Below are 27,940 nucleotides of genomic sequence, written 5' to 3'. Positions count from 1 at the left end.
TTGTTAAGTATTTAGATTACCTTGCTAGGCCCCAAACATGGGACAAATCTTATTTCCTGTTTCAGCCTAACCCAAGGCCATCAACAGGCAGTAGTCACAGCAGTGACAGCTCATATTTGTGTAAATTGTTTTGGTTTTTGCTAACAAAGAAACCATTTCAAACTTATTTGTTCTCATCAGTCAGCCATACAATTGCCTAAGGTGCAATCGGCCCAAGTTCGAATCTCAGAAGGGTATGGCTGACTGATGAGAACAAATAAGTTTGAAATGCATATCAGTCTCCCTTTAATTCTTTGTTAGCAAAAACCAAAAAAATTTACACACACACAAACACACACACACACACGAATGAATGAATGAATGAATGAATGAATGAATGAATGAATGAATGAATGAATGAATGAATGAATGAATGAATGAATGGAGTAGTATTGGGTTTCTGGTAGGATCCAGACCCAGTATCTTCTTATATGCTAGGCAGCTTGTGATAATATAGCAGGCAAGGGAGGTTTGGATGCCTCTCTGTAAGGAGCTCTGGCAGAATCACATTTCTAAATCAACTGCATGCTAACCAGGCTTTGTTGAATAAACCACAACTCACTGGATTTTCCCATTGCAGAATGTAATCTGTAAAGAATGACATTTAATGATAATACTAGAGAAATGTCATGAGCTTCGCAGTGTGGCTCTTTGGCCGATGTCGCTCTCTGGGGGCCGGAGCACTATAACAGAGCGAATATAAGCAGAACTTGAAAAACAGAGTCTCCATCAAATCCCCACATCACCTGACTTGACAGCTCTAGCTCTGTAGGTAGGTTATAAAATAGGCTTCCCAAATCGATATCCTCCAAACAGACTGCAAAAAGAAATAATGTTTAATCTTGGTACAAGGAAGAAGCGATTTGGAAGCCCCACTGTGGTAAGCGTGGATGCTACATAGTAAGGCATAGGGTACATGGCTACCACAGACGAGAGGAAAGGGAGGAAGTAACAAAGGAAGGGAAAGAAGCTTCTCCAATTCCTGGCGGGAGTGTTGGTAACTTAGGTAACTCCCATGCTTCCTTTCTTTTTATCCTGCCAGTGCCAGATTCTACCAGGCAGCCAAACCTGATGCCAGCGTTACTGAGTGCGCTGACTGTCGTGAGCATAGGGGTGCTTCTCGTTGCCCTGCCCCGTGGCATTGTGGAGATCTGTGACCGGAGAGAGTTCAGACGCCGTGAAAAAGGGGTGCCAAGGGGTCTCAGGTCAGTGCCCTTCAAAGCATCTTTACCAACCTGACCCATGGGGAGGCTTTGCACTTTGGAAAACACCTGCAAATGACAGAGCTCTTCCACCTGGAAAATGTAAAACATGTGTGTTATTTTCAAATAGCACATAACCAGCGGAACAGCTTTTGCCTTCAGAAGTTGTGGCTGCTCCATCACTGAAGGCTTTGAAGAGGAGACTGAACAGCCACTTGTCTGAAATGGTAGAGGGCCTCCTGCTTGAGCAGGGGGTTGGACTAGAAGACCTCTGAGGTCCCTTCCAGCTCTTTTCAGAATAGAATAGAATAGAATAGAATAGAATAGAATAGAATAGAATAGAATAGAATAGAATAGAATAGAATAGAATAGAATAGAATAGAATCTGGAAGGGACCTTGGAGGTCTTCTAGTCCAGCCCCCTGCTCAAGCAGGGGAACGTATACTGTCTCAGACAGGTGAATATCTAATTTCTTCTTAAAAATCTCCTGTGATGGAGCGCCCATGATTTCTGGGGCTAAGCTGTTCCACTGGTTGATTGTCCTCACTGTCAGGCAGTTTCTCCTTAATTCCAGGTTGCTTCTCTCTTTGATCAATTTCCAACTATTGTTTCTTGTCCTGCCCTCTGGTGCTTTGGTGAATAACATGACCCCCTCCTCTTTCTGGCAGCCCCTCAAATACTGGAATACTGCTATCGTGTCTCCCCTATTTCCTCTTTTTCTTAGACTACCCAAAACCAAGTCCCGTAGCCATACTTTGTATGTTTTAGTCTCCAGGCTATGAGGAGGGACATTTTGTGGCTTGATCTTAACCATACATGCTGAGCAGTGCTGTTCTTCTACCTACCACTGAGGACATGAGCTGCTTGGGACCTGCCTGAGGGTTGGACTATAGTTATCCTCTGCTCCAGTTTGTATAATAAGGACTTATTATACAAAGCTCCATTCAGCTTTACCTGGATGAAAGTAGCTTTAACAAAGCAACCATCTGAGATAAATTTAGCTTGGGTGCCTTAAGGCCTTTTGATGCAATTCAGTTAACTCTAGCACAAACTATAAAGATCTTTTGCACAAAAGCATGCAGACTACTCTTGCTTCTCTAGGAATCGACACTTTCTAGCTGGTGGTGTCACTTGCAGCAATCTCGCTTACTTGGAGGCAGTGCATCGTAATGCAGTTCACTTGATTAACTCTTAATTTTTAGGTGTAGATTAGCTAGCATGTGGTTCAGTGTGTCACACCAACAAAGCCTAAAAGCCATCCTGAGATAACCTCTGAGTTCTGGGGAAGGAGAGAATGGGCCTTTTCAAAGCTGAGCCCATTTGCAGATGAAGGAGTCCTGCTGAAACAAGCTACAAATTCAGCATTTGCATTTTGCCCTGATCTTCTGATTTTTTTTTCTTCAGGTGAACAACTTCAGGTTCAAGAGTGCCACAACAGTCATCAATCCCCCCAGGACAATGGTTATGAAAACATTGCAAACAAAACTTGACAACCCTGTGCCAAGATACTTTGACTTTGGAGGAGACACCTGCATGGAAATTTTCCCCTGAGCAAGTTCTAGATGTAGTTCGACCTACATCACAAACTAATCTCAAATGGGATTGAAATAATGAATCAACATGTGTGGCAAAATCTGAGTGGTCAATCAATAAAATCTTTATTGTACCTTATTGTACTGTGCTTTTATGCACTGTGTGTTTTGTGCTTGGAAACACATAGCGCATTGATCAGGGCCCTGAAATGCTTCAGCTACTTTTCAGCATTATGCATCAAATTAATATTCACCTTGAGCAAAACCTAACATCTCTCGTATTTCTGGTGAATCTCCTCGAAACAGTTCACCCACACTGATCTGCAGATGGGCTGCCCCTACCCCCAGCCCTGTTAATAAGGGTCATTCCTCACTTGTACCTACCCATGGCATAAACCTTCTTCCTGATGGGTCCCAGGGGTGCAGCTTTCATTTCACCTCCAGCCCATAGGTAAAATAACCTTACATTATCCTTGGCTGTATTGGTGGTGGCAACAAAAGCCACAAAATGTTTATTAAAACACTCCCACTTACTGAGATGGGGAGTCATAGGGATAGGGATAGTCATAGACAGTTTGTTTAGTGTAGTGGTGAACGTGTTGGCCTAGAAACCAGGAGACTGTGAATTCTAGTTCTGCCTTAGGCATGAAAAACAGCTGGATGACTTTGGGCCAGTGACTCTCTCTCACCCCGACTAACCTCAGAGGTGCTGTTATGAGGAAAATAGGAGGGAGCATTAGCAGGTTCGCCATCTTCAGTTACTTATAAATAAAAGGCAGGATAAACAACATCTAATAAAAAAGTAAATAAAATAGGGATCATTTCAAGCTTTAGGCCCACAATCAACTTTGCCACCCATTCTGCTATTGTATCCCTAAAGGATGGTCACAGTAGCCGATGGGTCTTCAGATTCACACAACCGTGGCAAAGCTGCATCTTTTAGCATTGAGTTTCTCCTTGTCTTCTTCTGGCAATCCAATTTCACACTGGGCTAATTTAGTGATGACTTAATGGATAGACAGCACTAATTCAGCAAAAGTGAAATGGTCTAACAGGAGCAGACACCCCTTCCTTCCAATAAAGTTAGGTGGTTTAAAGTTTCTGTAGTCCACCAATATTCCCAAGGTTGGAAGTCGGGTATTTTTGGAACCATAAACCTGGAAGTTTAGGAACAGGATATTTAACTACCAGCACAACCTAAGACCTACCTCTTCCCCACAGCACACCTACAGTAATATTCTGAGCAGCTATCCTGGCAACATATTGTAACATGAACCTGATGAGGGTTTTTTTCCCTTTTCTATTAGGAATGCATATTCTCCTAGATCAGACATGTCAAACACAAGGCCCGGGGGCCGGATGCGGCCCACAAAGTGGTTTCATGTGGCCCGCGAAGCCATCCTGGAAACAGTGAGGGAACGGCCACCTCTGCCTTGGCCCTGGCCCAGAGACCCTCCTTCTGCCAGACCCTCAGATCTGTCCCACTCCTGCCCAGGCCCCCATAGGCACCCTTGATGCCAATGATGTAGAGCTGGCCACGCCCACCCAGGCCATACAGTCTAGCCACGCCCACCCAGGCCATACTCACCCGGCCCCCTGAGGGCAACCGCAATGCTGATGCGGCCCTCAGTAAAATTGAGTTTGACCCCCGTGTCCTAGATCTAGAACTTTCTGCCTGAACGCCCAGAGAGCTGTTGACAGAGCTATGATCAGTGTGGACCAGCCACCAGTGGTGTAGCGTGGGGGGTGCAGGGGGGGCTGGCCGCACCGGGTGCAACATCTGGGGGGGCGCGCTCGCACTCGCAGCTCTCTGCCCCTGCCTGGCTCACTCACTGACTCTCACTGCAGTGCTGGCTGTGCGAATCCGATCCGAGCCGCCGGGTCGCCGCCCACTGTGGAGGGGGGGGGTGCCAGGCATGCGGTGCGGTTAGGGGGCACAAATTACTTGCCTTGCCCCGGGTGCTGACAACCCATGCTACGCCACTGCCAGCCACTTCAATTATCTTTTAAAGTCAGCCCTACCACTCTGGCTATGACCTTGTCCACCACTGGAATGCAACTTCAGAAAACTAAAAGATCATTCAAATCCGGTGCAGACAGTGGCGTGCCATCTTCTCTGCTCCTGTGTTCCACTGCAGGTCCTTCATCCAAGTACGCGGCAGAATAAAACAAAATGATCAAAGAATATGTAGCACCCAAGCTAATGGCACGGAGAAGCAGTGAAGCTGAAGTTTGGGAAGGAAAGCAAGCCGAGTTTATTCCAATGACTGAAATAGAACGCTCACACAAAAAGGAAAAAGACACCACACTGTAATGGTAAAAAGATACAAGTTTATAGCATCTTATAAAAACTACAGTTTAAAAGTGATCCTGTCCTAGGGTAACACAACCCTGCCCCAATTCCCTTCTCTGCGAAATCAGTTGAGTTAAAGGGAAGGAAAATAAATTATCTTAGAAAAAGCTATTGGACCTTCACATTCAGTCCACAGGTTATCTGGTCAGGCTGAAGTGCTAGATTGTTTTCTTCCTTTCAGGAGGTCTGTGTAAAAGCCAAATACGAACTGCAAGAAAAGATCCGTCACATTTTCTTCCTATCTGAACAAACTCCTAAATTACGACCAGCAGCAGCACATCGGAAAGCACCTTAAGGCACCCAATCCATGTGACAAGCACAATTTGTCCTTCTGCTACCGGCACCCAAGAAAAGGAATGGGAATAGCAACAGTTCCCAATGGCATCCACTGTCAAAATGGGATTTCTCACTTCCATGGAGGGAAGTAAGTATGATGGAGGACATGGGCAAATAAAGCTCCTTCAAAAAAAAGTGCCCTTGGCTACACTTTAGTGCAACACAAATACAGGCACTCCTCAGGATACACAAAGGTTCCAATCCACCTGACTTTCACACAGGTTGGCTTGCATACACTGTCGTTTTGCGTACACACAAGACATTATCTGTCAGAATTACAGAGGTCTGGACTTGTATATCTCCTGGGGTGGGGGCTGTGTCTATAAGCAACATATTCAGGTTGGGCAAAGATACAGGGGGAAATCATCACACATGGACTCTAAAGACTGGCTTCTCCATCTCCAGGAGAGACATTACCGTAAGACTGTGTTGGTAAAATTGTGTGTCTCTTATGTTCCCACAAAGGAAGCACATTTTCACATTTTTCCATTTCCATTCCACAGAACCCCATTTTCCAGTCTGCTGTGACCTGGAATTGCCAAGCCATCCAATTCATCCATCTCTTTGATACAAACACATCAAAGCAATTCCATCCATTGTGCTGGTACTGAATATTTTAGAACAGTACATTGTTTTTACCTAAAGCTAAGTTTCACTTTCCTGAACCTTCAGCATATTAGTTTTCGCCTCACTGCCTCTGCATAATTTTATTTGGAAAAAAAAATATCATTCTGATATGGTTTTGGTCCCTTGCACTTTAAAGAGTGGCAATCAGTGAAACTTCCAGGCAAGTTTCACTTCCTTTCAATTTCATCTCTGTGAAGAAAAAGAAAATGCAAAGACCTTAGTGCAATTATAACCCACTGCATAACATTTCTAGTCGAGATGAACCAACAGCAGTTAATAGAGGCTATCAATTTCATTAGGGTCAAGCTATTTGTTTAAAAACAACCTCCTTCCACAGAAAACTATTTTCTCCCGTTTTGCTAACTTACTGCCTGCAGGCGATTTAACAGAACAATGCTCGAACCATATTATTCCGTCCAATTATTAAAATTATTCACCGAATTGTTATAGTTACTCTTTCTGCCTTCTCCCCCATCAACACCACCATACCGTACTTCACCTCTGAAGCAAAAGTCAGCAACGAATGTCACACGCAACTTGTTTTTGAGGCTAACATTTCTTCTTCCTTCACTCCTGAACAAGGAAAGTGAGCCGGAGAACAAAAATTGGCAGATACCAATTAATGCCTATCTAGATTCTTGATAAATGACTGCGCTGGTCAAGAGTGTGCAGAAGCTCGTAGAATTCCTCTCCCAGAGTACATAGTGCTAACTAGCCTCCCGAGTTCCTATGGCAGCGGCCTAGCAAGACGCAGAGCCTAAGCAAAACACATCCCTGTGCTCCTAAAGCTGCACACGCTTTAGAGGACCCCAAAGAGCCCAGAGTCATTACTCTGCTTGGCACGTAAAGGATTCGGCAGTATGAGGCGGTTCATTCAAGAGATTCACCTTGCCTCTTGGGGAAACACCAGGCAACAATGACTATGCTTTATAATGCCATGTCTCAATTATTGGATTAGGACCAGGACAGAAAAATACATCTAGTACTTGACAAAGCGACTTCTTCTACTCAAGCAAGTTTTTTTTCCCCACCTGAGCACATTGCTATTTTCCCCTGAAATTTCCAATTTCCTTCCCCCCCCCTTTCCCCCCTAAATATCTACATTTTCTCAAACCTTCCCCTACAGCAATTATTTTATTTCCTTTTGGTGAAAAACAATCCTCAGGAAACTGAAAGCTATTATGATGGTTATGTTTTTTTTGAAAGAGCAGCCTTTAATCATTCCTATAAACTGCAAACTAAAAGTCGATGTTAATTTTAAGATGTAACAAGGCTGTGAATAATATTGGCTCTTCCAATGAACAAGGGAAGGGGAATCAAAGAGCATTTGTTAAAAAAAACCCCTCCTCTACAGTAACATTCCCCAAGCTAATGTACTCCAGATTTATTGGATTACAACTCCCATGATCCCTAGGCAGCAAGAAGAAAGACCATCAAAAGAACAATGCCTCTTGCTAGTACACTGGAATCTCTTAAAATAGTTGAAGGGGGGGGGCAACAATCTTGAACTGCAGCAGTGATTTTTCAAATTTGGCAATTTTTAAGATCAGCTCCCAAAATTTCCCAGCCACACATCTGGGAGTTAAGAAGCCCGGTAAAGGTTCCCCCGCACGTGCGTGCTAGTCGTTTCCAACTCTAGGGGCCGGTGCTCATCTCTGTTTCAAAGCCGAAGAGCCAGCGCTTGTCCGAGGACGTATCCGTGGTCGTGTGGCCGGCATGACTAGATGCCAAAGGCGCACGGAACGCTGTTACCTTCCCACCGTAGTGGTCCCTATTTTTCTACTTGCATTTTTACGTGCTTTCGAACTGCTAGGTTGGCAGAAGCTGGGACGAGAAACAGGCGCTCACTCTGTTACGCGGCACTCGGGATTTGACCCGCCAAACTGCCGACCTTCTGATCGACAAGCTCAGCGTCCTAACCCACTGAGCCACCGCACATCTTAAAAGTTGTCCAGTTTGAAAAACAGTCATCTAAAGTATCCCATCTCTGTTTATAAAACCTTTCTAGTTGCACAGGCAGAAATGCAGCCCCTGAAGAACGAAGCTCTCCAGCATGACCAAGATCACCATTCCTCTACCAACATAGCCCTTGGTTAAAACCTATCTTAAAGCAAGGTGCTTAAAGCAAGGCATAACTCAGAGAAGTTAATTCGGGGAGGGATGTATTTGAAGCCCAAGTGAGATTTGTATCTATCGTTCAGATGGAGGTGTTTGCTCCTAACAAGTACATTCCAGACTCAAGAGACAAATTATTACTTGCCCTGTAGAAAGACCACTGTAAATGTGACGGTGGGGGACAAGGGGCTCGGGAGGGTGCAACAAGCCTTATTTTCAAACTTCAGCGAAGCATCCCAGGAGCAATCAGAATTCATGGTGCATGGGAATGCCACCCCTTAGTCCTATCAGAATTCATGGTGCATGGGAATGCTGACCCTTAGTCCTAAGGAGTATTTTATTCCAAGAGGCCCTCCCCTACTCTCCCCCACAGAGACCGCAGTTCTTCAGCATTAGGCTTAGGAGATGGGTGCCCATGGACTAGAGCTGGTGTTTCATATTATTTATACGGAAACAGGATTGCCACCTAAGAAAGCTCTGAATTCCACGAGAAGGGATATGTAACAGGTAGGTCCTGAATGGATGGCTATTTACAAGGGAAAGCGAAGGGACCACACACCATTATCCTCTTCTCCTGGGAGGAAAACAGAGCCTTCCAGCCAGCTGAACATCAACCGGATCTTGATAAATGGAACACATCTAAGGTAGATCTCTATGTTGACCCAACAGCATTTCGTCACCTTCTGCAGCCCTTGTTTCTGGAAACCTGAAAGTTGAGACCACTCAGCACGGTTAAGAGAATAGCACGGAAAGAAAAAAAAAGTCCCGTAAACCTTATGCCCAAGCGTAAATGAGCCAGTCTCCTGTGATGCCAGAGCGCAGTATCCTGTTGCTGCTAATCCGTTCCAGGTAGTGGATCAGCTCCGCAAAATAGTTCGCTGCTCGACTGGCGGTGATCGCTGTCCCCCACCCACCCACCCCCGCCCAATAAAATATTTGCCTGTTGTTCTCCCACTTTTGCAAGCCCAAATATCAAGCCATCTGGCAGATCGTCTGTTGTAATTGAGAGCACCGGATCTGGTCGGAATGGCTCGCAGAAGGCCCCCCCGCAATGCTTTCAAAGCCTTTCCTGAGGCAAATGGTGATAATTTCAAAAGAAACTAAACAGAAACAGAAAGCGCACCCTTGGCAATGTTTATCCACAACTGCAGCGAGCTTCCCAAAATGGCTGGGAGCCAGCCCTGCTTTGTCCTCCATTTATTTACAGTGTCAAGTCCACAGTTGAAGTCTGTGCCCACTTTCAGCTCTGCTCCTTCCACAGGAGTAGGCTCAGCAGGCAAACCCAGGCGCAAAACACAAGCAGGTGAACAAGCCCACTCCCAGAGCATCTGGTGGACGTCCCAGCTCCTTCTTAAAAGACCTCTTCTCTGGCCCAACTCTAAAGCAGTAGCTGGGAGTCAGATGCTTTGCCGGGGCAGCCCTGGCACATTCGTTTGTGTCTCAGCAACCGGTCTGTCCTGGAGAAGCTCTGGAGAAGAAGAAAAAAAAAATCCGGAGAGATGACCGAAGAGACAAGACTCTGCCAGAGGTGGGGAACGATGGTTCCTTTATGACTTGTGGACTTCAAACCCCCCCCCCCCCAGAATTCCTGAGCCAGCAGGAAGCCCACAAGTCATAAAAGGGCCATCGTTCCCACCCCTGCTCTATGCAAAACCAAAACCAAAGCCATAAACCCTGTATTCTAGGTCAGTGCAACTGAAAAACCGAATGTGGGCAGTGGGCCTTTGTGACTGGGGCAAACCCTCTTTCTGTCAGGGAAGCTCACTTCGAAGGAATTACACTTTCTCCACCAATCTATCCTAGAGTTGCCCTTCAACAAAAAGGGAGTAGGAAGGTGGAATACTCTGTGCTCCACAGTGACCTTTCAGAGGATTTTAAAAAAAGAAAAAAAAGAAGAAGCTGAACCTCGACTAGAATGCAGGATTTGTAGGACTGATTTTACTTTTGCAGAGACCCAGAACTTAAAATACAGGCTGGCCAGTTCAAACTCATTCAGGAAATTCTGGACCCTTCCTTAGGAATGCCAGGTCACAATTCTGGAATGACAACAAAACCCACAGCTAACAGAATTTTCTTAACACATGGGGAAAAAAGTGTGTAATTTCAGATGGACTAATGAGGCCTCGGAGTGGACTATCGAGGGCTATGCTTTAGGAGAGGAACATGGACTGAACAACAAAGATGGACCACTATTTAAATAAAACTTTAACTATATTAACAATTACTGGTTAGTTACAGTGGGACAAAAAAGTATTTAGTCAGCCACCAATTGTGCAAGTTCTCCCACTTAAAAAGATGAGAGAGGCCTGTAATTTTCATCATAGGTATACCTCAACTATGAGACACAAAATGGGGGGAAAGAATCCAGGAAATCACATTGTAGGATTTCTAATGAATTAATTCGTACATTCCTCGGTAAAATAAGTATTTGGTCACCTACAAACAAGCAAGATTTCTGGCTCTCACAGACCTGTAACTTCTTCTTTAAGAGGCTCCTCTGTCCTCCACTCGTTACCTGTATGAATGGCACCTGGTTGAACTTGTTATCAGTATAAAAGACACCAGTCCACAACCTCAAACAGTCACACTCCAAACTCCACTATGGCCAAGACCAAAGAGCTGTCGAATGACACCAGAAACAAAATTGTAGACCTGCACCATGCTGGGAAGACTGAATTTGCAATAGGCAAGCAGCTTGGTGTGAAGAAATCAACTGTGGGAGCAATTATTAGAAAATGGAAGACATACAAGACCACTGATAATCTCCCTCGTTCTGGGGCTCCACGCAAGATCTCACCCTGTGGGGTCAAAATGATCACAAGAACGGTGAGCAAAAATCCCAGAACCACACGGGGGGACCTAGTGAATGACCTGCAGAGAGCTGGGAACAAAGTAACAAAGGCTACCATCACTAACACACTACGCCGCCAGGGACTCAAATCCTGCAGTGACAGACATGTCCCCCTGCTTAAGCCAGTACATGTCCGGGCCCGTCTGAAGTTTGCTAGAGAGCATTTGGATGATCCAGAACAGGATTGGGAGAATGCCATATGGTCAGATGAAACCAAAGTAGAACTTTTTGGTAAAAACTCAACTCGTCGTGTTTGGAGGAGAAAGAATGCTGAGTTGCATCCAAAGAACAACATACCTACTGTGAAGCATGGGGGTGGAAACATCATGCTTTGGGGCTGTTTTTCTGCAAAGGGACCAAGACGACTGATCCGTGTAAAGGAAAGAATGAATGGGGCCATGTATCGTGAGATTTTGAGTGAAAACCTCCTTCCATCAGCAAGGGCATTGAAGATGAAACGTGGCTGGGTCTTTCAGCATGACAATGATCCCAAACACACCGCCCGGGCAACGAAGGAGTGGCTTCGTAAGAAGCATTTCAAGGTCCTGGAGTGGCCTAGCCAGTCTCCAGATCTCAACCCCATAGAAAACCTTTGGAGGGAGTTAAAAGTCTGTGTTGCCCAGCGACAGCCCCAAAACATCACTGCTCTAGAGGAGATCTGCATGGAGGAATGGGCCAAAATACCAGCAATAGGGTGTGCAAACCTTGTGAAGACTTACAGAAAACGTTTGACCTCTGTCATTGCCAACAAAGGGTATATAACAAAGTATTGAGATGAACTTTTGTTATTGACCAAATATTTATTTTCCACCATAATTTGCAAATAAATTCATTAGAAATCCTACAATGTGATTTCCTGGATTCTTTCCCCCCATTTTCTCTCTCATAGTTGAGGTATACCTATGATGAAAATTACAGGCCTCTCTCATCTTTTTAAGTGGGAGAACTTGCACAATTGGTGGCTGACTAAATACTTTTTTGTCCCACTGTAACTGATTTCGCCGTCAGTTGTTTAATTCCTCACAACCGACTTAATTCCCACCTTTAAAATAAGGTCAATTTTCCAGCTTTAAAAATGACATTACTTATGTGCAGTTATTTCATCTGACATCCAAGCCTCTCAACTGAGCCGCTGAAAACTTTAATTGTGAAATTAATTAAACTGAATGACATTCACGCCGACATGTTTTTCAGTCCCACCTTAAAAGAACTGACACGCTACTGAGAAAAGAAAAATGAACCCTGCATGATTGCCTAGAACAGGGGTAGGCAACCTTGGCTCTTTTTTATGACTCATGGACTTCAACTCCCAGAATTCCTGAGCCAGCCATGCTGAGGGGAAAGGGAGAGGTTTCCAAGCTGAGCCATGCTGGCTCAGGAATTCTGGGAGTTGAAGTCCACGAGTCATAAAAGAGCCAAGGTTGCCTACCCCTGGCCTAGATGGTGAAGACTGGATGTCTACTGATGGATGCTACAGCCACTTAGTGGTCAGGAAGAGAAAGGGGAAAGAGTTTTAAAATAAGTATAGCAATAGCACATAGACTTATATACCACTTCACAGTGCTTTGCAGCCCTCTCTAAACGGTTTACAGAATCAGCATATTGCCCCCCCCCAACAATCTGGGTCCTCATTTTATCGACCTGAGAGAAGGCTTCCCAGAAGAAACAAAAAGGAGCCCAAGGGAATGGGGGAGTCAGGGAGATTTTGGCGGGGATGAAAAATTGTGGTGAGCATTGGGGCAAAGATGAAGAGATGATCTGAGATGACTGAAAGAAACAAGGCCAATGAGAGGACCAGGGATACGACTGGTGTGACTCCACCAGGACAGTGAATGAGGCTGGCCATGCAAGGTGATGGAAGAGGAGGAGATGGGCTTGGCAGCCATGCCAAGGGGATGCAGCAGGAGTAATCTAGTTCTAGAGGGACACAGCTTACAGTTGCACAAGCCACTCAAGAGGAGGTGGTTTATTTTTTATTTATTTTATTTAGGCAAACGCTGAAAGGAATCTGGCAAATGCATCCAAGAAGCAGACCACAGATGGTCCCATTCTGGAGGCAGGTTGTACTGCTCTTCTCTATGCTAACGCGAAGCCTTAACACACACCTGCCAAGATTTCTAATCTACAGTTGCAAGAAAAAGCATGTGAACCCTTTGGGATTACGTGGAGTTTTGCATGAATTGGCCATAAAATGCGCTCTAAACGTCATGTAAGTCACAATAGAAAAACACAGTCTGCTTAAAATAATACTACACAAACATTAGCTGTTGTCATGTTTTAATTGAACATAAGATGGAAACATTCACAGTGCAGGGTGGAAAAAGTATGTGGACTTAATAACTGGTTGACCCTCCTTTGGCAGCAATAACCTCAACCAAACGTTTCCTGTCGTTGCAGATCAGACCTGCACAACGATCTGGAGTAATTTTGGACCACTCCTCTTCACAAAACTGTTTCAGTGTAGCAATATTCTTGGGATGTCTGGTGTGAATCGCTCTCTTAAGGTCATGCCACAGCATTTCAATCGGGTTGAGGTCAGGACTCTGACTGGGCCACTCCAGAAGGCGTATTCTGTTCTGTTGAAGCCATTGTTTTGTTGAATTACTTGTATGCTTTGGGTCATTGTCCTGTTGCATCACCCATCCTCTGCGGAGCTTCAGTTGGCGGACAGATGGTCGTACCTTTTCCTGCAAAATGTCCTGATAAACTCTGGAATTCATTTTCCCATCAATGACAACAATCCGTCCAGGCCCTGAGGCAGCAAAGCAGCCCCAAACCATGATGCTCCCTCTGCCATGTTTTACAGTGGGGATGAGGTTTTGATGTTGGTGTGCTGTGCCTTTTTTTCTCCACACATAGTGTTGTATGTTTTTCCCAAACAACTCAATTTTGGTTTCATCTGTCCACAGTATATTTTGCCAGTAGTGCTGTGGAACATCCAGGTGCTCTTTTGCAAACTTCAAACGTGCTGCAATATTTTTTTTGGACAGCAATGGCTTCCTCCGTGGTGTCCTCCCATGTACTCCATTCTTGTTTAATGTTTTCCTTATTGCAGATGTGTCAACAAAAATGTTAGCATGTGCCAGAGATTTCTGTAGGTCTTTAGCTGACACTCTAGGATTCTTCTTTACCTCATTAAGCATTATGCGCTGTGCTCTTGCAGTCATTTTTACAGGACGACCATGCCTAGGGAGAGTAGCAACAGTGCTAAACTTTCTCCATTTGTAGACAGTCTGTCTTACCGTAGACACATGAACATCAAGACTTTTGGAGATACTTTTGTAACCCTTTCCAGCTTCATGCAAGTCAACAATTCTTGATCGTAGGTCTTCTGAGAGCTCTTTTCTGCGAGGCATGGTTCACATCAGACAGTGCTTCTTGAGACCAGTAAACCCAAAACAGGTGTGTGTTTTTAAAGGGCAGGACGGCTGTCAGCAACACATCCAATATCATCACACTGATTGGAGTCAAGGTTGGCTCACTCCTGGCTCCAATTAGCTCTTGGAGAAGTCATTAGGCTAGGGGTTCACATACTTTTTCCACCCTGCACTGTGAATGTTTCCATCTTATGTTCAATTAAAACATGACAACAGCTAATGTTTGTGTAGTATTATTTTAAGCAGACTGTGTTTTTCTATTGTTGTGACTTACATGACGTTTAGAGCGCATTTTATGGCCAATTCATGCAAAACTCCACGTAATCCCAAAGGGTTCACATACTTTTTTTTGCAACTGTAAATGTGGAAGACAAGTGGAAAGAGTTCTTACCTGCAGGCAGCGTTCACACTGATATGGCTTCTCTCCACTGTGGACACGCTTGTGGCGCTCCAGATGGTACTTCTGGATGAAGCGCATGTCACACACGTCACATTCAAAAGGCTTCTCTCCTTTAACAGAGGGTTAGGGAGGAGCTAATTATTCCCGGAGTTGCAACCCCTATACTTTTAGAGGAAACAAGGTGGCAAGAATACTTCTAAGCGAAGATCTAGCCATACAAAGCAGAGGTTCCTAGGGAAGGCATGTAAGACATTGAAGCAAGACATGTTCTTGGTGGTCTATATGCTACAGGACACTCCAGACCCAAACGAAAATGCGATGTCATTGCTCACTCTTCCCTCTCCTAACCTTATTTTTCTCTTGGCAACGCAGGCCCCAATGGCGAATTTGGAAGCCCCGGTCTTCTAGTTCATCAAGAGCTGTACATTATTTCTGCAAGTCTATTTCTACATGGAGGAAGCTGCTCTTCATGCATCCAGTGTTTTAGAAAAGAAAGAGAGGAACCTTTTCCTTACAGTCCCAGGCCTGAAGGAATAGATGGTTCGTGTTCTCTCTCTCTCTCTCTCTCTCTCTCTCTCTCTCTCTCTCTCTCTCTATATATATATATATATATATATATATATATATATATATATATATATATATATATATCCCTTTATTTAATTCTAAAGATAAGCACACTCTAGAGCAGGGGTGTTAAACTGGCAGCCCGCGGGCCGGATGGGTCACACCCAGGCCACACCCACCCTAGCTCTGCAAAGGCCAAAAATGTCGTAATATGTCACATGACACAATCGAATTTGACACCCCTGCTCTAGAGATTTGGTGCATAAATAGGCAGGAAGCTTTAGTACTTATTAGAGCGATGCGTATTTCAAAAATGATCCAGGATTTGGAAGAAGTGTTTCAGGCCTTATGCCAGGGGTCTTCAAACTTGGCCCTTTTATGACTTGTGGACTTCAACTCCCAGAATTTCTCAGCCAGGCACGCTGGTTGAGGAATTCTGGGAGTTGAAGTCCACAAGTCATAAAAGGGCCAAGTTTGAAGACCCCTGCCTTATGCAAAAACAGTACGTCCTTGCTGTTTATTTAAAAAGCCTGACTTGAAAATGATTTTTTTTAAAAAAAAAACTGGCTACTTTAAGAATCACATTAACTTTAATGGATTAACTACTTAAAGCATCAGCTACTGCTGCAATAGTTTTTCAGGCCCATTGGGCAGCCTGGAAAAAGTCCAGTGACTTTCATGGATAACAGAGAAGAGCTGTGATCTAAAATCCAAAGTATTTCTTCTGCATCTTTTTTTTTAAAATGGGCATCTTACTGAAGTTTACTAGGCAATTAAAATACTGGTTAATATTTTGTTCAGTTCAGATTACGCAGCCCTCCCCCTTTCTGCCATATGAGAGATGGAAGAAACCAAGAGTATCTCTTCTACAGTAACCAGAACTACTTTGCCACTCCATTGGTTATACTACAGATTTCAGAATGCTTGGAAGAACGAAGTGTGGAATATTTACAGTAAAGCTCCGTGGCTAATCTACAGGAAGACTTCTGAGCATTTCTCTCTCCTTGCTATAATTCATCAATCTCACAAGGTCCACATGACTTTTAAGCCGACATCCAGCCTGGGCCTTTGACTGATGCATTTCAAAGAGAAGACCGCCATCTACTGGTAGCCCAAGGACAGGGCAACTGGCCGGAATGATGTTTTTTAAAGCTAAGGATTTTGTTCCCTGCAGAAGATTAAGCAAGCCTGAATTTGAGAGGCATTGATATGTAAGGATTCTGTTATAACCTGGATAGAAATTGTTTCAGTGAATGGAAAACAACATCTGATAGCCCTTTTGCAGGTTGTGGGGAAGTAGGTCTCTACATCTCAATCAGTACAAGTAGTCCTTGACTTACAACCATAATAAAGCCGGCCCGTTACAGTTATAAGTCATGACAATCGTAAAGCAAGTGTGGGACTAATTTTGCAATCTTTTCTGCAATGGTTGTTAAGTGAACCCACTGTTCGCTACGGGCTGGTTTTGCTGGAAACTAGAGGTAAATGCTGGTGTTTTTTCGGCAAAACTGTCATAAAATGTGACCATGGGACACTGCAAATGGTCATAAATGCAGGCCACTTGCCAAGCACCTAAAATGCAGCCGCAATGTGTGTGCACGTGTGTGTATTAGAATTTCATAAGCAGGTCCTAAGTACCACTGGGGAGATCTGTCACCATTATTACCAGTCACTAAGCAATTGGTCATAAGTCGAGGTAGTGCTACTAAACTTCCTTTACTACACTTTCCAGCTACAAGACTTAGATCACCTAAACTACTTCCAGGGTGAAGATAGGAGCTGCATTCTTGGTATGTCAAGCATCTGCACCCGCATCTAGATCAAGGACTGACACTGACACACACACACACACAAACACACACAGCCTATTTTCAAAAGCAAGATGCCTTAGTTAAGCTTGTTGTTGTTGTTAGCTGCGAAGTTGTGCCCAACCCATCGTGACCCCATAGACAACGTTCCTCCAGGCCTTCCTGTCCTCTACCATCTTCTGGAGTCCATTTAGGCTCACACCTACTGCTTCAGTGACTCCATCCAGCCACCTCATTCTCTGTCGTCCCCTTCTTCTCTTGCCCTCAACCTTTCCCAACATTAGGCTCTTCTCCAGTGAGTCCTTCCTTCTCATTAGGTGGCCAAAGTATTTGAGTTTCAACTTCAGGATCTGGCCTTCTAAAGAGCAGTCAGGGTTGATCTCCTCTAGGACTGACCGGTTTGATCGCCTTGCAGTCTAAGGGACTCGCAGGAGTCTTCTCCAGCACCATAGTTCAAAGGCCTCAATTCTTTGGCTCTCAGCCTTTCTTATGGTCCAACTTTCACAGCCATACATTGCAACTGGGAAGACCATAGCCTTGACTATACGCACTTTTGTTGGCAGGGTGATGTCTCTGCTTTTTAGTGTGCTGTCTAGATTTGCCATGGCTTTCCTCCCCAGAAGCAAGCATCTTTTAATTTCTTGGCTGCAGTCCCCATCTGCGGTGATCTTGGAGCCCAGGAAAATAAAATCTGTCACTACCTCCATTTCTTCCCCATCTATTTGCCAGGAATTGAGAGGGCCGGATGCCATGATCTTGGTTTTCTTAATGTTAAGTTTCAATAGTTAAGCTTACCAACTGGCAAATGACCATAGGCTTACCAGTATGAATAAGGATATGTCTCTTTAGGTGATAACTGCTCCGGAATGCTCCAAAACAGTGCTCGCAAATAAAATTCTTGGGAATCCGGACCTGGAAGGATCCATTCTGCTCAATCACCATTACCTGCAAGCAAGCAGAAAACAACTTCTCAGCAAACAGGCAACATGCCTATCCAGGCGTATCTTCCAACTGAGCATTTGCACATCTGTCAGGAGGTTTAGCTAAGACATTTGTCAGTGCTTATACAGTACTTCTGCCAATCTGTGGCATGCCAGAAACTGGGTCGTGCAAACAAGCGAAGCCTCATCTGTGGGATGCAGGCAGCACACAAAACCATGCTCCCTCCGGTCCACGGAAAAACCTCTCTCCACGGAACCGGTCCCCGGTGCCCAAAAGGTTGCGGGGACGCTGCTACAGACTGTCCACTCTCCCTGTTTCAAGCCACAGCAGAATGAATTGCACAACACAGTGGAAGAAAACAAAGCACCTCTTACATACGTAACTACTTAAAATTTTTACACTTGATACAGGTTGCCCCTTCAGCTTTACAAAAAAGCATTACAATCCACTTCCTGTTCGGGGAAACCCACTTCCAGAAATGCACAAACTCCTCTGGCCTGGTTGGATAAGATTGCAACATTCTGGAGAGGAACTGCTGTAATTAACATGGAGTTTCCAGCAAATATCTGCTCTGCCTCCAACAATTTATTTCACTGTCTTGGGGTGTTATGGGGCAATTCCACAGAAAGAAACCCAGCCTTCCCTTGAGGGTTTGTCAGGGTGTCTGAAAGTATTGAGCGTAGTATTGAGCGTAGTCTGCTAACAGCAGATGGGCAGTTTTAAAGAACAGAAATCTTGGGAAGATAAGTAATCTGACAGCATTAACTCTTAAATATGCAGAATGCACTTTGGCCCAATTCTGTTAATCTCATTTACTACAGCTGAATAGTATTTTCTTCAATTCTTATGGCTTGCCACCAGAGATTAATCCACTGAACTCAGAGTACAGTTCCACAAGACACTGAGAGAGGGTTTTTTGTATTTCATAGAAAAACAATATTTATTTTAAAAGGTCACATAATGATTGATAAGCTCCTATTCTCCATCTGAATTATCCCAGTGCAATAGATGCTGGATGCAGCAACAATATGTATGTGCCTTGTAATTCGGCCCTAAGAATTAAAGTAGATTCAAGGACACTAACTAACCATATTGCTAGAACCACAAGCCACAGGATGATGTCTTATAACAAGGGTTTTCAAACTTGGCCCTGTTATGACTTGCAGACTTCAACTCCCAGAATTCCTCATCCAGGCACGCTGGCTGAGGAATTCTGAGAGTTGAAGTCCACAAGTCATAAAAGGGCCAGGTTTGAAGACCCCTGTCTTATAATATGCAGCAGACACTACGTGAGGGTGGGAAAGCCACATGGTCAAGCATCTGACAGCTTGTCTGACTAATCCTAACTTTCTGCCTTCCAGATGTATTAGATGACAAATCTTACTGGCTACCATGGCTAGGGATAATGATCATTAACAGGCTGACCTGTTTGGAAAAGAGTAGAATGAAATTTGTCACAGATGTTGCACAAGCCTAACAATAAAGTTCTATTTCTTATTCTTCAGAAAGACATGAAGAACTATTTAAAATAATCAAGCAGGTAGAGAAGTTAACTATTAAATTTATATATTTATAAACAAAAAAACAAACAAATTTATTGGCCACCCATCTTACCTCAGGGTAACTCTGGATGGCTTACAATCATAAAAAAAACACACAACTGTACAAAGATAAAAGCTTGTGCTCGACAGGGATGCATTCCCATGGAAGTTTCATGGGCTGTCATACACGTTGGGAGCAATGGTTGTAGCTTTGCTTATCTTCAGTTTGTGCAAACAGTTACATTGTTCAGTTCCTGCTGATTTGGTCAGTCTAAATTACTCTCAGCCAGCATTTGGCCAAGACTCCATCTAAGGTTGTCCTGAAAAGTGTGCAGAAACCCCAGCAGTTTATTAAAGGGTAGTGGCCAAAGTGGCTTTAAATCAGGGGTGTCAAACTCAATTTCATTGAGGGCCGCATCAGCATTGTGGTTGCCCTCAGGGGGCTGGGTGGGTGTGGCCAGGGTGGGCGTGGCCTACTGGGTGGGCGTGGCTAGATTGCGTATGGCCTACTGGGTGGGCGTGGCCAGCTCTACATCATTGGCATCAAGGGTGCCTATGGGGGCCTGGGCAGGAGTGGGACAGATCTGAGGGTCTCTGGCAGAAGGAGGGTCTCTGGGCCAGGGCCAAGGCAGTGGGGGCCGTTCCCTCACTGTTTCCAGGATGGCTTCGCGGGCCACATGAAACCACTTCGCGGATCCGGATCCGGCCCCCGGGCCTTGTGTTTGACATGTCTGCTTTAAATGGTCGTCTTCTCAGAACGTATTATACAAAGTCCCCCCCACCCCCACCCCAAAAAATCTGCACTGGTTTTCATTGGTTTCCAAAGCACAAGGCAAAGTACTTGTTACTGACTTCTCATCTGCCCACCTGCATGAAGCCGCTCAAACACCGCCGTCAGCCCTTGAAGCCCTTCCCCGTTTTGCCAGCCTAGCCACAAAGGCTTCCTTGTTGTGAACACGAGGACAGGCCTTGTTAGCGGTGACACCCCTGCCTGGGAATACCTTACAATAACAACCCCACTTACCCATTCTGTTGAATATTGGAAGGCGGGTACATGCTTTTTCTTTCATCACGCTTTTTAAGAGTTTTCATTTAGCTGCTTTGCTCCTGATTTTTAAACTGAGGCTCTTGCTTTTAAGCCTGTCTCTTGTAACTCTTTCTGAAACTGAACTGTACAGTCTACACTCTCATCATTGTTGTTTCTACATATTTCAACCGTAAGCTACTTCAGGTTTAGAAACTAGGTAGAAATATCCTGAAAAATAAAGTCACAGCCCTGGGTGGGTGGGAGGAGAACAGACTTCCACAGCTGATAGCCTCTGTGTTGTTGTTTTTTTAGTTCCATCATCTGACGGCTTCTGAGGCATTCTTTGGAGGGCTTGATCTTTACTAGGCCATATAATGAAAAATTACCTGCCTTTTTAAGGGATTTTTTAGGAGGAGACCCTTCTGCTGTTTCTTCTTCCTTCCGACTGCGTGATTTCTCGCTCTCCTTGCGATGGCCCTGGCAGACAGAAAGGAGGATACTGGCTACAATGGCTCAACATTTAAATCTGGCAATTTGAAAGCCAAGCCTCCCTTGCCCCAGTCCTGTTTTCTCTGCTCTGTCATCCCACATGTCTGGAACAGAGAACAACGAAGCGCACGGGCAGCATCAGACAGCTGAAAATGGGCTGGCCCTTACCAGCATGTCCGGCGCACCCCCTCTCTCCCCGTTCTCCACCTGCTTAGAGCTTTGTTTCGGCATCATCTTCTTGCTGGCAACTGTTGGCACCAGGCAAACACCAGAGAGTCCCTCACAGGCCAAGAGGCTCGCCTGCAGAGAGGGGAAAAAAAAAGCACAATAACATCAACCGATGCAACCAAGCTGATTCCAAACCAAGTAGTCATCCCTATAAGATTGCAGCTGTGTCTTTTAAGACAGGGCTTTTTAACCAGTGGTACGGGTACCACCTGTGGTACGTTGGCACCTGGCAGGTGGTACACGAACATCCTAGAAAAGTGGTAGTGGGGGAGGGGAATGAGCTGAACGGGTGGTAGCACTGCACAAGCCTGAGCTGCAGCTGCAGGGCTGCAGCTGCAGGGCTGTCAGCGCTCAGCAGAAGTGCCAGGATTAGCACCAGGCTCCAGCTGGAGCTCAGCGCTGATCCTGGCGCTTCTGAGCCCAGAAGAAGCGCCGATCAGCTGGAATGTTGCAGCATCTCCAGGGTCTTGTGATTTACATTCAAATGCTTGGCAATGGATTCATATTTATGACGGTCAGTGTCCCGGGGTCATGTGAAGTGACCAAACCTGCTGCAATCACCCAGCGGGGGGGGGGGGGGGGAAATAAAAACCAACCCACTCACCCCTGCTGCCAATCCTGAACAGAAATGCTCACAATGAAAACCTCGGACAGGAGGAAGAGCGCCGGCGGGTGGGCAGGCAGGTGTCCTGCTCGGCTGTGGCTTGGGGGGGCACTTTTTTCAGTGCCATTGTAACTTCGAACAGTCACTAAGCAAACTGTTGTAAGTCGAGGACTACCTGTACTTCATCACTTTTTTCCTTTTTTTTTTTGGTCATCAAGTTTTTGACACCTTGCTAGGCGACTGATGGTACTCGGATGTTGCCATATCCTAAAAGTGGTACAATGGGTGAAAAGGTTGAAAAGCCCTGTTTTAAGAGATGGGCTACAATCTGACAATACGGTTATAATGCTGCAGGTTGTGGAAGTTTACCACTGAAGATTGGTGAATGTCATTCAGGTCTGATGAAAGAGAAGACTCTCATTAGGTCAGTTCAGGAAGGTTAATTCAACAGTTTCCTTGAAAGAACAACCTGAACCAACTTTGGATCCAAACCCCAAAAGGTGCGTAAGAGATGGGGGCAGGCTTAGTGCACCTGCTGGCACCTTCTTAAAAATCTACGTATCCACAAAAGCCATGTGATTTCTGGTATATATGTTTGTGAGTTAAGGAAGCCCTGACAGAGTGTCACAAGTTTATCCTATCCTGTTCCCTGATACCCCCATCCTTAGCTTAAATGTGTATTTCCCTGGGAAAGCATGGCTATTGTGCACATTGAGAAACAGGCACGGCTTCTTTAAGAAAGTGCCAACACACAACAACCAGCATCATGCCAATGCCACTTCTGAAGCACGTTTCGGCTGTGGGTCTGAACAGCTGAATAACTCTACTTCTTCTTTCTGTATCTTGGAAATCATTTCACATCTACCAGAATCTAAGTAATTCAGCTTTCTTTGTACATCTGTTAAAACAAGGACTGGCTTTTCTGAACATCGCTCCTTTGTTATCTGGCGCAATTCTTATCGCCTGCGCACAACAAGTTACTGTTTATTATCTGTGCTAGGAGGGTCATGAATAAATAAATAAATAAATAAATAAGTATGTATGTATGTGTGTGTGTATATTTCTTAAATCCACAGCTATTGGTCAGTTTCCCTGAGGCAAAGCATTTCCACCAATTCTTCTCCAAAGAATTAAGAGACTACACAAGTAGCCTTGGTTACTGCTTCTGATGTTTCGCTCACATAAAGATAGATGTTGAGAAACAGCCATAAAACAGCAGAAACTCTGCGGTTTTGTAACATCTGGAGGCCTAGCTTAATAATCTTTCAGGGGCTCACCCTGAGGCCATTAACACAAAGTTAGTCATGTTGATTGGCAAGAAAGTGGAAGATGTTCATTAAGTGAAATAAGAGGGGAGATGGGAGAGGGAGAATGCAAAACTCAAAAGGCATGTCCCATTGTTCCCCAACATCTCAAATGAGGCATAAGTCCGAGTGACAACTTTCGACATCAACTATGGTAGCTGTATCTGCAACCCAGGGGCTGCACAGGCATAGATGTACAGCATGGCAGCAATGTAAACATTTGTGCCAGATTCTGGCATTCATAAAGGAGGTAATAAAGGCATCCAGTAACAGCTGATCACAACTCTTGAAAGAGAATTACAATACCTCAGAGAAGAGCTAAGTCAGCCAAGAAGGAAAAAAAAAAGAATTGGGAGTTGGGTTTGGCTGGGGCAAACCATCAGCCTCAGTGGTAGTGAAATGGACAACCCCACCCCACCCCCACTCCATGACCAATGAAACAAATAGAAGTGGGATTAGTAAAGCCCTAATTGCCACTAGACTCAGACTCTGCAGCCAGTGGGGATTCCGTTTGCATCTTTTCTTGCTGAAGAAAAAGAAGCATTGCTAACAGTGACAAAACTCGGCCAGGTTTTGGGAAAGAAGCCCATCAGGTAGAGCTTATAAGTAGCTATTACTGGAGCTGCCATTTTAATTATTTCCCCACAGTGTATCCGGCATCCTGATGGGGCAATGAGCTCTGCAATGACACTGTGGTTTTTGAAAAGTAGCTTGAAAGGCTAATAATGCAGGAACAGCAATAGCTGCTAATGGAAAACTAGGGCAGAAGAACATTTTCCCAAGACTGTAAGATCCCAAGACATATTGATAAGTTGGACTGAGGAAGTAAAGAGAACAGGAAATAAAATATACGTAAAAAAAGAAATATAGCAGTAAACGCTGGATTAGACTCAATGCTTTAAGGTCAAACAAAGATGCAGTTTGATGTATTGGATGAAACAAAGAGTCAAATTTCCTATAGCTGGGGTGTACTTTTTCTCCCCCCCCCTCCCCCCAGTGGGTTGCAAAGGATATGGCAAATGACACAATTTGGGTAGGAAAGCTGAATTTCTGGGATGGCTTGTTTGGGATAGTCTGAAGATGATAAAGAGACAAAAATATGTATAAAGTCGTATGTAGGTTTTACACATTTACTTTGTCCCGTATTGGTTTGTTTTTTTTTTGCAAACCCCACTGTGAAAAATAGTGCTACCTAGAAACTTTGACACTACAGTCGAATATTGCTGATGAAACATGAAGCTGGAAAATGAGGTTGGGGCAGTAGAGGTGCCTTGACATTCTTCTTCCCTCTCCCATCAGCCCCTACTCCAACACACATGTAAGCCCCTGGGCTTGAAGTGAAAGACAAGAAAAATACGACATTTCCAGCTTGAACTGGAACTGGCTGGCAACTGGCAAACACATGATCCAAACATGGCTGTGAGAAGAGGGCCAGAACCGCTTGGTAACCCCCAGAACTTTGACCAGGAGGCTCCAAGCATGCCAAGCTTTACGGTGCTGACTCCTGCAGCAGACCATCAAGAGCTGAACAGTTTATGTTACACAGAATGGATTATCACAGATGGCTCTTTGCAGCCACTTCCTCAGTGATGGATTCCTGTGGGACAGGATGGGAGAACCGAGGCCTGTTACCTGAGCCATCGCGTTAGTCTGACAGTCCTCAATACGGAGATTACGCCAAGTCCTTACGCTTTCTCCCTCTTGCTCAGGAAAGAATTTTACGACTACAAAGATTTTTCAGTAAATCGTTTCTGCGCCGGTCCCGTCCAATACCTTCCACTTTGTTGACATCTTTCTGGAGTCGGAGATTCCAGAATGGCGTGCAGCAAGTTTTCCCAGCCTTGTTAAAAGCTGAGAAAAATTACAGACTGGGCTGCTCTTGCAGGTGAGTCACCCCAAGTCTAAATCCCCCTTCAGGATGGCCCTTGCTGGGGAAAGGACGCTGAGGTCTTCTTTGCAAAGAAGCACAATATTGCTGTACGTCCACCTCCAGTTTCCACCTGTGGGTTAAGGGAAAAATATATATCTTTAAAAAAGAAAAAGTGAGATCAGTATTTTTCAAAATTATAATTACACACCGGATAGTTTTACTTCAAATGGCAAAAGGTATTGATATCGCTAGTCTACTAAAGCATTCCGCTTATTACTAAGTTCTCTACAGCAACTGTAAAATACATCATTTCTGCAAGCTCTTGCACTAACTTCTGAACTGCTGTTTCAATACATCACCCAGGCAATCTGTATCCTTCTGTACTAAAATATCATACTGCAACATTAACATGAAAATTTTCTACCTGCTTGTTTTCTTTAAAAAAAATCCCTCAGTAGGAAATATAAGGATCATGTAGAAAGTCACAATGTTTTGTAAAGTCCATCTAAGCAAGACAACAGATACACTGTACTGCAGTTAAACAACTGGTCATACTCGTGTATATCTGAATCAGATTCTGACATTAACACACTCAAAGCAGCTCAAATAGAGAACAAAACTTTACAAAGTTAACCTAGTCTCCAAACATAAACATTCAGTTTAATTATTGATGTAATATTTGTGGTACTTAATATGAACATCCTAGTCTCTTCATTACCATAGTTCAGTAAAATAAAATGTTTAAAATGCAAAACCAATGTTTTTAACTCTACACAACCCAGCCTTAAATCTAACGTTACTGACAGAATGAAATACATAATGCCTTTTAGCAAAAACCAACGTGATTGTGTAAGTAAGCATTACAATACCCACGCACCAATAACATCTTCACCAATTATGAAAATTTCCTCAAATTTTCAGAAAAAAACCCACTTTGAGTTGGGAATTCTGGGAGCTGAAGTTTATTCACGTCAAAGGAAATACTAATTAATCTATAGCGCTGCATCGAAGAAACCAAGTATGTTACAATGAACAAAAGAGTAAACTGGCGCTGAGAAGAAAACAAAAAATGCAGAGAAATGAAGAAAATTAGTACAGGTAGTCCTCGACTTACAACAGTTTATTTAGTAACTATTCAAAGTTACAACAGCACTGAAAAAAGTGGCATGACTGTTTTTCACACTTATGATCATTGCCAACATTCCCATGCTCATGTGATCAAAATTCTGATGCTCGGCAACTCGTTCATATTTCTGACAGTCGCAGTCGTGTGAACAGCTTTTGCGACCTTCTGACAAGCAAAGTCAATAGGGAAGCACAACTGTGTTACTAACTTAACTGCAATGGTTCACTTAACAACTGTAGCAAGAAAGGTCATAAAATGGGGCAAACTTGCTTAACAAATGTCTCACTTAACAACATAAATTTTGGGCTCAGTTGTGGTCATAAGCTGAGGACTACCTGTAATAAAAGTTGGGGGTTGGGTATGAAAAAGCCCATATGACTTTCCATATCGATAATTGCAATAAAGCATATTGGTCAAAAATACAACTGCAAGGACCTCTGGCTTAACTACATTAAGCATACGACACAAAACAAATTCTTATTTCCTATTTAAAACCTTTCCTTCATTTTTCAATGGGTCGGAATATTAAGAATCCTTGACCCTTTAAATATATACTGCACAGCATGGACACAAGTATTCGCACAAACCTGAGGTTTGGTATTTAGGAACAAAAGGATCCATGTCCACATTTTCCCCCGCACCAAGAATATTTTAATACGAACTTATCTCCTCAGAGAGGATCCTACAGAACTGTGAAAGTGGCTAATGTTTATTTATCCTAACCAATTCTTTACTGTCACGTCCATGGACAATTTCACGGTTCAGAATCTCTTTTAAGGGCACGGTCAACTTGAAGTAACATGATGTAGAACAGCTGCTTTTGCTCCAGAAAGATCAACGTGAAACCCTGCAGAAAGTTGCAATTGGCACTGCAAAGAAGACCGGTGCTTGGCAGCAGAATTTAAACCAGGGGTCTTCAAACTTGGCCCTTTGATGACTCGTGGACTTCAACTCCCAGAATTCCTCAGCCAGGCACACTGGCTGAGGAATTCTGGGAGTTGTAGTCCACAAGCCATCAAAGGGCCAAGTGTGAAGACCTTTGATTTAAACCGATGCTCCTTAATTCAGCCCAGCCAGAAGAGGGTTAGAGGGAATCCGTGGGAAGAATCAAGAGACCCGACTCGTTGCTCCATCTCCGATCGTACACCTGTCTTGCAAGAGACAAGCCCTCCCGGTCCCTGCAAACAGGTGACGCGGACGATTTTGCACGGCGGAAAGCCCGGGAGAGCGAGCGAAGAATGAGCCCGAAGAGCGCGTGGACGAGCATGCACCGCCTCGCGATGCGCGCCCGAGCCAGAACAAATGCCTCCTCCCCCCTCCCTTCCTTCCCGGTCTCCCCGCCCGGGCTGGACAATCAGCGCGCGGCGGCCGAGCCCCGCCAGTACTAAGGCGTGCGCGCGCGCTACTCTCCTACGGGACGGACGGACGGGCGCGAGCGCGCGCAGGCCAGCCCCGCACCTGAGTTCAAACTCCCGGCGTGCCGGCTCCCCCTCTCCCGGGGAAGACCAAAGCAAAACGCCTCCGCTACCACTGCTGCTGCTGCTGCTGCTGCTGCTGCTTATTCCCACCGCTACCGTCGTCACCGCCGCCCTGGAAGCGGAA

The 27,940-nt window shown here is 44.6% G+C and overlaps 2 protein-coding genes across 8 annotated transcripts in view; one reads left to right on the top strand and one right to left on the bottom strand.

Moving 5' to 3' along the window:
• ITGB7 (integrin subunit beta 7) overlaps window positions 1-3,137 on the top strand; it is a 46,495-nt gene extending 43,358 nt beyond the window's left edge. The window contains exons 16-17 of one of the 2 annotated variants that reach the window (XM_081315802.1): window positions 1,082-1,244; window positions 2,646-3,137. In XM_081315802.1, coding sequence (XP_081171928.1) covers window positions 1,082-1,244; window positions 2,646-2,649 — 167 coding nt within the window. In that variant the 3' untranslated portion in view covers window positions 2,650-3,137. Of the gene's footprint in view, window positions 1-1,081; window positions 2,619-2,645 lie in introns of those variants that run through there. The other variant, XM_081315801.1, reaches the window with a different exon arrangement.
• ZNF740 (zinc finger protein 740) lies at window positions 1,224-27,940 on the bottom strand. 6 transcript variants are annotated; one of them, XR_014024882.1, is made up of 8 exons: window positions 27,797-27,940; window positions 24,975-25,342; window positions 21,375-21,506; window positions 21,108-21,194; window positions 18,029-18,152; window positions 14,824-14,942; window positions 3,473-3,564; window positions 1,224-1,334 (listed from the first exon to the last, which is right to left on the bottom strand). XR_014024882.1 is itself a non-coding variant. In XM_081315806.1 (8 exons), exons 4-8 carry the CDS (start codon window positions 21,438-21,440, stop codon window positions 9,583-9,585), a joined length of 486 nt encoding a protein of 161 aa, XP_081171932.1. In that variant the 5' UTR covers window positions 21,441-21,506; window positions 22,039-22,305; window positions 24,975-25,342; window positions 27,797-27,940; the 3' UTR covers window positions 9,152-9,582. The 6 variants fall into 6 exon arrangements, 5 of the variants coding, with proteins under 5 accessions (XP_081171931.1, XP_081171932.1, XP_081171933.1 ...); XM_081315806.1 differs by lacking the exons at window positions 1,224-1,334; window positions 3,473-3,564 and adding exons at window positions 9,152-9,672; window positions 22,039-22,305; XM_081315807.1 differs by lacking the exons at window positions 1,224-1,334; window positions 3,473-3,564 and adding exons at window positions 9,152-9,672; window positions 22,071-22,305.

The sequence above is a fragment of the Vipera berus genome (assembly GCF_964194415.1).
Source record: "Vipera berus genome assembly, chromosome: 2".
In the NCBI taxonomy this organism is placed as follows: domain Eukaryota; kingdom Metazoa; phylum Chordata; class Lepidosauria; order Squamata; family Viperidae; genus Vipera; species Vipera berus.
Note: the sequence above shows the minus strand (reverse complement) of the source record. Positions and strands in the feature narration are given on the sequence as shown.